The sequence below is a fragment of the Corvus brachyrhynchos genome, unplaced genomic scaffold (assembly GCF_000691975.1).
Source record: "Corvus brachyrhynchos isolate BGI_N302 unplaced genomic scaffold, ASM69197v1 scaffold22, whole genome shotgun sequence".
In the NCBI taxonomy this organism is placed as follows: domain Eukaryota; kingdom Metazoa; phylum Chordata; class Aves; order Passeriformes; family Corvidae; genus Corvus; species Corvus brachyrhynchos.
This window is the reverse complement of record NW_008238355.1, coordinates 7373693-7383879: the sequence shown is the minus strand read 5'-3', so window position 1 is coordinate 7383879 and position 10187 is coordinate 7373693. Positions and strand designations below refer to the sequence as shown.

At 34.4% G+C, this 10187-nt stretch overlaps 1 protein-coding gene across 3 annotated transcripts in view; it reads left to right on the top strand.

The window, feature by feature from the left end:
* The window catches only part of SLF1 (SMC5-SMC6 complex localization factor 1), a 33980-nt gene that overhangs the window by 999 nt on the left and 22794 nt on the right, over positions 1-10187 (top strand). For all 3 annotated transcript variants that reach the window (XM_008634623.2, XM_017735433.1, XM_017735434.1), the window contains 4 exons: positions 2045-2288; positions 4370-4532; positions 7466-7597; positions 8994-9047. In XM_008634623.2, the coding sequence (XP_008632845.2) occupies positions 2045-2288; positions 4370-4532; positions 7466-7597; positions 8994-9047 (593 nt within the window). The remainder of the gene's footprint in view (positions 1-2044; positions 2289-4369; positions 4533-7465; positions 7598-8993; positions 9048-10187) is intronic.

Genomic DNA, 10187 nt, shown 5'->3' with positions numbered 1-10187 from the left:
CTTTGTGTTATATTAGATAATGAAGTCATGCCCAAATTATTTGGGTGCTTAAAAGAGGGCAGAGGGAGTATGAACGCCTGTAGTCAGCATGGATTTTTGACAACAAATTCACATGGAACATTCACTGGTAAAGGTCACTGTCTGTAAGTTCCTGTTTATGCAGCAAGAGAAAATTCCAAGCTCTTGCCATTCTGACACAAGCTTCTGGTCCTTCCTCTTTAACTAAGGCCTGATGCTGAAATCCCATACATAAGCAACTAAAATGCTTTTAGAATGAAAATTCTGTATTATAAGATTTCTTTATAGGCTGATTACCTGTCAGGATTCTGTGATGAGGTTTGAATTTGTTGTGGTTATGAGATATCACAATACCATTTTTAAGCACTATCTTTATCTTCCCTATATCATATTATACCAAAGTGTTAAAGCAATTGTTAGGATGGATAATCTTAAATTAAGAGACAGTAGACAAATGACTAAACATACATTTGGGTTTAAAGATATATGTAAATTCCTTGATTTCCTACCATATTAGTAAGCATTTTCAATCATCTCTTACTGCTAGAAAGTGGGGGGTATATGTATATATATTTTTTTTTAATATGTGTGTATGTGTATATATGTATGTATGTATGATTCTTCGTACTATCATAAAATTCTGATTGCACTTCTAGCAAAAATTAGATAGACCAAAAGTTTCCATTGGGAAAAAAATATTAAAATGAATATAGGTTTCTGGTACGGCACTTCATTGTAGCAATTTTAAACCTTTGAGTTAATGTTTTCTTACTTTTTGGAATTTAAAATTTGGAGATGTTTTCTTGAACAGAGTGGAAATGGTACGTGTAGTGTCTGCATGGCAACACAAAACTCTGTCATGTTTCTCTAACTGCAAATCTTCCCCAATACCATCTAATACTTTTTAATCCAGAAAAAGTGCTACGTTTGCATAATCATTGCTCTTAGTCTTGATGGCAGAGAGTATATTCATTCTTTTTTTCCTGCTGTGTGGTTTTCAAAGTAATGAAGAAAGATCATGTTTAAACACATTTAGAACTCCACAGAGTTCAGCAGAAATACTGTCAAGGATGCCATTTGTCATGTACTTCCTAGCTGACAGAGGTTTTGAGATGGAAACTTTTCATGAAAGTGGTTTTAACATCCAGGTTGTGCACAGTATATGTTTTCCAGTCATAAATCTACTGGTACCTATGCTAGGTTTTGTAGAAGTGCCATCTGTGCTCCTTCACTGAGACATTTTGTCAGTCAACCCTGCTGTTCTGTGAAACCAATTAGGTTCGCACAATTCAAGTCAATTTCTCTTACAGTGTCTTCCGTAGGTAGTGTTTCAATACAGGAGCAGGGTACTAACCACTGCTCTTGACCTGAACCTGTAAGAAGAGAGAGAGACAGAGAAAAGGGGAATATCATTACATACTATATCAAAAGCATACATGTGGAAGATGAAAGAGGAGAGGCAGAGGAGGTGGAGCCAAGGGATGAGAGAAAAGGATGTGAAAAGAAGAAAGAGGAAAGAAAAAAAGTCTAAAAGTGTGTCCCCCGAATATTGATATTCACTACACTAGCAGTATATGCTAGCTTATATGTTTAATGTGCAGTTCTTTAAAATCGTAGGTAGTAAAGTAGTACAGTTGTATAAGTGTCAAATGGTATTAAAAATAAAGGGCTTAACAATGTTCTGTGAAAGTCCTAAGAACAAAATCTGGGAAGCTGAAAAAATGTGTTTGAGATTTTTGAGGAGATAGACAAGTATTTTTATCTGGGAAGGGTAAAAAGATAGTTCATCATTAAAAGAAAACAAAGCTATCATTTTCAGTGGTATTGTGAGATTTTTGATTCTGAGATTTTTGAAGTCTGAAGTGGAGAACTCTTGTAATAGGAAGAAGTTTTTAAAATGGTACTTATAATTCCAGCTTTTATTTGCACAAGAAAGGTTTAAGTTAATTTTATATTAGTTCTTCAGTTGATTGCCATTTGTCTGCACAAAAAATCTTTTGTGGTTGACAGTTCATTTTCTTTTTAGGAAAGTGGGTACTAACTAAGGAGTACATAATTAATAGTGCTGAAAGTGGCAGATGGCTTGATGAAGCAACGTACGAATGGGGATATGAAATTGAAAGAGACACCCATTATTCACCTCAAATGCAATCTGCACCTAAAAGATGGCGTGAAGAACTGACAAACTCTAGTGCTCCAGGGGCCTTCCACAGATGGAAAGTTGTCCTCCTTGTTAAGAGAGGTGATAAACGAATGCCATGTATTAGAAGGTAGGAGTTCCATCTCAGTTAATTTGGTCCATAACAACCTCCAGCTATCCAAACTCTGAATTATTTTCATTAATATATTTCCATGCTTTATGATGACTTTAAATCTGTAACATTACTGCTTTTCTTGCCTTCTTTTAGTATAGTGTTAAAAATAACATGCATATGTTTTTATCAAGTAAGCTGCTAACAGAAACTTCCTTAATGAGGCAAGATTTACAGTTTTTATTTTGTGTGGGTGTTAGATTTAAATAGTAGCTGGAACTGGATACTTTATTTCACTTGGCTGGATGACCTGACTGTGTCTTATGGATATGGGCTGCACTGTTACTGACCTGATCAGTCTTTGTGTCACATCTATGTAACAGGTTCTTGTAGCTCTGAAGATGTAATTTGTACTACAACAGATGATTCTGGTATGCTGTTTAAACTATGTATACATAGTTTAGAAGGGGAGGACAGAAATATGAAGGAAAATGAAGGAAAGAAGCAAGGAAGGAAAGAAAGATAAAACTAAAAGAAGCAAGGAAGGAAAGAAAGAAAGAGAAAGAAAGAAAGAAAACTAAAGTACAAGAATTCTGAGAACGTATGGTTCTTTTCTATACTCTTCCTACACATTTGGATTCATTGCTTTAAATTCTACTCCTGAATTGAAAGCAGTGCATATTTAAGTACTGCTTGCATCTGGTACAGTAAAAGGAACATCTCCTGACACTGTTTCAGAGCTTTCCATTTATTCAGATACTGTCCAGCTCTCTATTGAGATCCCAGTTTGTTAGGACTGCTCAGGTCACACATGCACAGCCAAGAAGGGACATGCATTTTTTCTGGTGGATCGTAGTACAGGGTTGTGTGCTACATCACAGAATGTATGTCTGTCTGTATTTCATAAGGAAGGGGGGAGGTAATTAAAATTGCTATCTTCTGATTTTTGCCAACTGAAAATATTTTAAGTATGCTAATTTTGCTGAGTGGGAGAGCTTACTGTGTCCTGCTATGCTTGTGAAAAATGCTGTTTCTTTTTCCGTGAAAACTGCTTATGTAGCTGTTCATGATAACACTGTTGAAATGCTGTCTCGCACAATGCTGTCTGTTTCTTTTTCTTGCAATAGAAATAACCTTTAACAGGAACAACATCAGTAAGACAGGTGAACAAGTTTTGTGGAAGATGTTTTTTTCCAGACTGTTTCCCATGCATTCAACATGGGGATCCTTTTAGTCAGTCATAAAACACTGACAGGTAGATATTTTTGTCTTCAGCAAGTTACTGTTTTCAGTCATAAAGGACTCTATAGCTTTTGGGAAAGCCTATTTTCTAATATTTAACCACACTTTGCCTTGTATCCCCTTTCTATGCTCTTCCTGCCTTTAGTGCCTAGCTGTTGGATGGGTAAGTGTGTGAGAGCAGCGCCATTTTCTTTTTATATGTCTGGATTATGAAAAACAGAATGCATATCCAGAATGTCATGAGATCTTATTTTTCCACCTTTTGTTTTATCTGGCATTTTTCCTAAAAGATAGGAGCACTTGCATCTGTACAGGTCTGGAAATTGTCCCTGGAGAAACTGTTATGTGTAACAGTGCCCCAACGACAAGCAAATCTCTTTTCTGTATATGATACTGGACAGCACCAATGCTGTAAATGTATATTTGCATTACGAAAACATCATACTACATTTCAGAAAAGCAGTGTGCCATTTTTTGTTATCTGCTTAATTTATAGGAAAACTGCACTGAAAAATCATCATTTTGGGGTAGATAATGCAATAAATTATAGCTGCTGTCATCAAATTTGATACTTGAAAAGGTACACAGGTGAAACTTTCAGATATACTGGAGGTGTACCTTGATTTTAATTAGTACTGTTAAATTTTGAAGAGAAGGATGTTTTGTTAAATGGGTTCTTTCATTTTCTGAAGGCTATTAAGTTCCCTTTTATCTTTCTAATGAAGTTTGTGCTGTGCCATACATCTAGAAGACTTATTCAGTTGCATTTGCATGCTTGTAGTTTGTGAATGTTATTGTAGCTTTAGGCAGCGTTAATATAATGTAGTAAATACATCTTTCTAAATATGTTTATTTAGAGTTCTTAAAGCTGGAAAGGCAACCATATGTTCATCTAAAAATGCAGAGCACAATATAACTCATGTATTCATCGGTGGTAAAACTTCTCCTCTACAAAACAAAAAGTGCCTCTCTGAAGCTCAACACTACTCTTTGCAATATATAGGACGTTACCTTTTTGAAGTAAGTAAACTAATTTATTTATTTATTACTATAAATAATGCAGTGTTAATGATGGAGGGGAATATAATCAGCCTGAATGTTTTGTAGTTTGATTAAAGGTAAGACAACTCTCTGATTCTGGGACCATGTATCCAAGAGATAGGAAGGCTTGTGGATGTTTACAAATACAAAGGGAGGATGCAAAGTAGGCAGAGCCAGGCTATTGCCTGTGGTGCCCAGTTACCGGAAAATGAGTACAAATGGAAAGTCAGGAACAACTTGGGTTTTTTTTCTGTGAGGTTGATGGAACACTATAACAGGTTGTCTGAAGAGGCTGTAGTCTCCAGATACCATCTGCACATGGTCCTGTGCTAGTGCAGAATTCACTAGAACCAGAATTTTGTGTTACTATTTCCCTTAAGAGAGATGCCCCATGTTTCATAGCTGTTTGCTTACCAGATGCACTGTTCAGAAATTCTTAGTATTTTGATCTGGAACTACTCAAAGCCCTCAGAATATTCATGTAGTGTGGTAGTTCCTCAGACTCTAGGATAGCTTTAATCAACTGCTGATTGAAACTACCACGTTTGCAAGCAAGTGGGAGCTAAAACGGTGTTTGTTAAAATTTGCAAATCCTTTGGACTCTTCTGATCAAAGCACTTTGCTCTCCCTGTAGTTAAAGTGTTACAAAAGGGTGAGAAGAAGGTTAGAAGGTCTTAATGATTACATCCTGAATAAAACGTATCAGTGTGGGCTCTTACTCTAGTGCTTACTCTTAATGAAATGTGTTCAGGGAAGTTGCACTCATTTAAACCTTTCAGCTAAGATAGACATTTACATTTAATAGATGAATGAATGTAAAGTTTTTATGGCTACCTCACCTTTATTGATCTCTATCAAAATCATGTGTTTCTTGCTATGCACCCTGAATTTCTCCCAGGTGTGATAACAACTTTCCATCTTAACGAGTCCATTAACTTGCACATACCTTTTTTTGCTTAGATTTTGTTGAAGTAACTCACCTCAGAGACCAAGAGAATATTAGCTTTCTGTTTAAATGAATCTGAAGAACTCAGGAAACTGCCAAGGCTCCTAGTCTCTTAAAAGGAAAAGAATAAAATAGGCAATCAAATCATAGCACTTGTCCAAATATATTAGGCTTTGTCAAAGAATGTTATGGACATGCTCTTTTCTCTTTGTCCCAGAAGTACTTGGCGTATAAGTCATTAGATTGTTCCAACTTCATAAATTTGTAGTCGTGCTATATGACTGCTACTTCTAGCAAATACAAATCTTCTTCCTCCCCTAAACATCTATTTATGTGTCTAGATGATGGATTTAGCAAAATAGCATTGTATTCTTTTCAAGGCAGCTGAAACTCCACTGATGTTCAGAGCATTCTTGGTGTCATTTCTTTTTTTTTTTTTTTACTAAGTCTTTGCTTCATGTTTATATTTCAGTATCTGTTCTTATTATCTCAGCCTTTTAAGTCTACTGTTAAAATACTCTCTGGGATTGTCATTGATTTGATTTATAAGGCATCAAATGTATTGGTTCAGGATATTAAAACACATGCATGATTTTAGGAAGCTAGTCTCAAACAGTGACTTTAAAAGCTTTGTTGGATGCATGCTGGAGTTCATAAATTTTTGCCAAGATTGTACTATAAATTGTTCCAATATGAGTATTTTAATGAGCATATTGAAACTAATGTGCATGAAGGGCCATAAGAAGTAAAGACTAGTTAAGGCATTAGACTTCAATTATCCATGGCTCATCAAAAACTATTTAGAACTCTGTTCTAGTTACCAAAACCACTTCATTCTCTTTTGAAATGTGCAAGAAAATTTTGTTCTCAGTATTTGTTTAGAAATACAGTTGTGCACATGCCAAATACGTTTGTTTTGAATGATACATTTAAGGACAAATCAGAAAATAGGATGAGACATGTAACTTTTGGAACTTTATCTTGAAAGCATAAAAGTATAAACTTCTTGCACCTTGTCATTGTGTGCGCTACTGTGTTTTTTGCCTACTGTTATGTCCCAGACTTGATTCACCCATCAGATTGAGGTGTTTGAATTATTAGGCAAGTTATGCCAAGTCTGCCACACCTGCTCACAATAAAATATGGCCAAGGGAATACTTCACCTGTATCTATCTGATGATTCTTAGCTCATCACACTGCAGGAGGAGTCTGTGGTTACCTGTGTATTTACCTTAAACAAAGATGGTGTTTTATTCTTAACCTGTGTATCTTTGATGAAAAGCATGCATTGAAACTCTTACTGAAATGTATTGTTCTCAATCCATGAAGTAAATTTAAAATATTTTTTGTAGTTCTTTTTTTGCAAGTAAAAATTATTTTGTGGTGTTACTGAGAGTCTTTTCAGAATAAGTTCAAAACCAACTTGAGAAATGCTTCCTCATTCCCTGTGCTGAAGAAGTTAAAAATGATAGGTGGACTCAGAGAATTAATTACTAGACAAACAGACAAAAATATCAAAGAAAAAAAGACAGAAAAACCTATTACATTTTAAATTACTAAATTGTTTCATGTTTATAGGCTAGAACTGAAAAGATTTCATTGTAGTGGTCTATATAAAATGAATAGACAAATTGAGGAAGAGATTCTCTCAGAGAGAGAATCTGTTATTGGAAGAACAGTCCTTGTTTCAGCCACAGGGATTGTGACTTGACTTCAAGTGAGTTAGGTAAAATAAATATGGGGAAACTTGCCTTGATCATTCCTGTGCTTATAGCTTCCTACAACATTCATGGTTTTCCAAACCAGCATCTCTTTATCTTATACGTGATGTAGACCTTTACACAATTACATAAACATACATAGGCACATACGGTTTGCAATACAATATATAGAAAGACCTAGCACATAAAAATTGGTTAGACCATTAGCTTTGAAACAAAGAAAGTATTATTTTTTTGGTCTGCAGAATGAAATACAAAGTCCCGAAGATACACAGATGAACTGTTTCCTGGCTGCACAAGAAACAGATCAAGTCTTGTCTGAAATGCAACTTGCTAAAATAAAAAATGCTATTATTAAGCATATGTATTTTACTGCGGTAAGTAACAGTTAATGCTTTCTTAGCACTACATTATATATTTTATATACATATAATTATATATTTTTCTATTGTATGAATTATATTAAAAGATATATTATTGACTATATCTTTCATTATAGTATTGAGCTAATAAGGTAGATATTTTAGATACTGCCTTTTAACCTGCAGTGTTTAATAATCCCATATTTACTACATCTACCACTAGTTAAAATATAACTTAGTAATAGCAATTCATTGACATGGGTGTGCAGAAGACAAGCTGAAAACCTTGGTGTAATAGATGAGGTAAATAGTAGTAAATATTGTTTGACAAAATGTCTTTGAATTACAGTCTTTCTGTGATTTTCCTGTTATCTAGCTAACTTACATGAAGACATTTTTCAAAACAATCATACTGTAGAGCCAGTATTTTGTTGATTCACATGAATATTTTTTATTACAAGTCAAAAGTAGAGCTAATGCACTCGTTTGGTTTTATGTTGTCACAGACCTAATCCTGATAAAATTGCTACATTAGTAGTTAACACCACTATTACAACTCTAGAAAAAACAACTGAATACCTTGAGTTAGGATATATTATCTCTGTAAGTCACAGTGATGCAGATGATGGTGTCTAAGTATATTTGTAGGAGCTTGTTTACATGAAGCACTGTAAGTTCTTAGTAGTAAAAGAACTAAAAATTTTAAATCCTCAAGGTACACACAATGTTTAAGCACGAGATTACAAATAGAAGACTCATGCTGCTTAAATCTGTGCGCCATTGAATGCTACATCTTTTATCAGTGACATTTTATCAAGGCTATATCCCCCAGACATTTAAAAAATAAATTTGTTGTTGACTTTTCATGTATATTACACACAGCAAGTGGTCTGGTTCAAACTATTATGTAGCAATGTGCAGATGGATTAACCCTTCAAAGAAGGTCTCTCCTAAGGATATTTTAGTAACATGTTTTAGTAAGATTGTAATACTAGGCAATAACTAAATATAGCTATAATAGTAATACATTTTTGCACCTACTGCCCTATCTTTGCATGCTAGGGGAATCCAGAGTTGGCATTTTGCCGCAGAAAAACATAAAACATTTAGTTTTTTAATGTCTAATCTAGAAACACTGTCCTTACAGAGCAACCATGTAACAACAAACAGAAAACAGCAGGGGAAAATGGGAAGGAAAATTTGCCCATATTTTATTCCTTTTAAGTCATTACTCCCCTATTTCATAATTTAACCATCCAAATATTAAAAAGACAAATATAAATAGACAAATCTAAATGCTATGTTGTGCTTGAACTACATTTAACAGAAGTTGTCATTTGGGAAGTTTCATGCACTATTGATTATGTTGACTGGTATCCAGTGTGCAGGTTGACTTTATTCTGTTTTACAGACTATTAAGCATAGACTTGCTCAAACAGACCAGCGGCTCAAATGCAATCCAGAGGTAAGAATTACTAAAAAAGAGGGCATGTTACGCATACAGAATTTTATTATGAAGTTAGACAAACATACTTTAATTGCAAAATTAGCTATCAAAGAAACATTTTTAGATTTTGGCTATCCAAAACTCTAATAAAGTTTCAGAAGTGTTAAAAAGCATCATTGGGTCTTTAATGTTGTTTGTTCTTGCAATACTTTTAGTACTGTCCCTGTTATTGCAAAGAAACTGCTTAATCCTGCTAGTTAAGAGAACCTTACCTGTTAATGTTAGGGGAAAAAAAGCAATGATGTCCTGATGTGACTTAAAGCATCTTAATTGCTCAAGCACTGTATTTATGCAGCAACAATAAAGAGAAAGTGTACGCAATTTTTAGCAGTGCTCACCTGCTTTTTCTAGTATGGACAATTTTTAGCTAGAGGTTATTTCACTGTAAAAAGAAACAGTACTTGTTCTTTCAGCACATGCCTCATACTTCATCATGTGGGTTTCCAGAGTCAGCTGAAGCACAGATTGCAAGTAGAACGCTTTATGTTTTTCAGTCCTGTTTTCCTTGTCATTTTGACTTAATTTCTTTTGTTGTGCTATTTAACTTATCTTTTTTATTTCCATTAAGCCCGATAAGTGCCATAAAACAGGTACAGGTCAGCAATAGGTTTTATTAAGTCTTTGTTATAAATACCTGAAGTAAATTAATACTTAAATTTTCCCCTCTCTATCTATAATGTTAAGAATAAATCTTTCAACAGTGTTGAAACATTGCCTTTTTAGTACTCAAAGAGCATTTTATATGGTACCCATGAGCTACTAGTAGTGCACTTCATATGGTAACTTGCGTTACTTAAAACGGGAAACACTTGAAGTATCAGTTAGCTTCCTGTATTTCTTAGTAACAAGATCTGGTATCTTCATGAGCCATAGTACATAGTTACTTGAAACCAGTTTTTATCTAATTTCTTTGTATTGACAATAAGGAAGGAGGAAGAAAAATATTTTTAAAACATAAGCAATAAAATAATATTTGGTCCAACACCACCACTGATCTGCAAAGTGCTGTGTGTATTTCTGTTCCTGAACAGCTTTGCGTTGAAATTTAATCTGAATGTATAGTTTATTGAATTAATGGGATAAAAAATTTACCTTTCT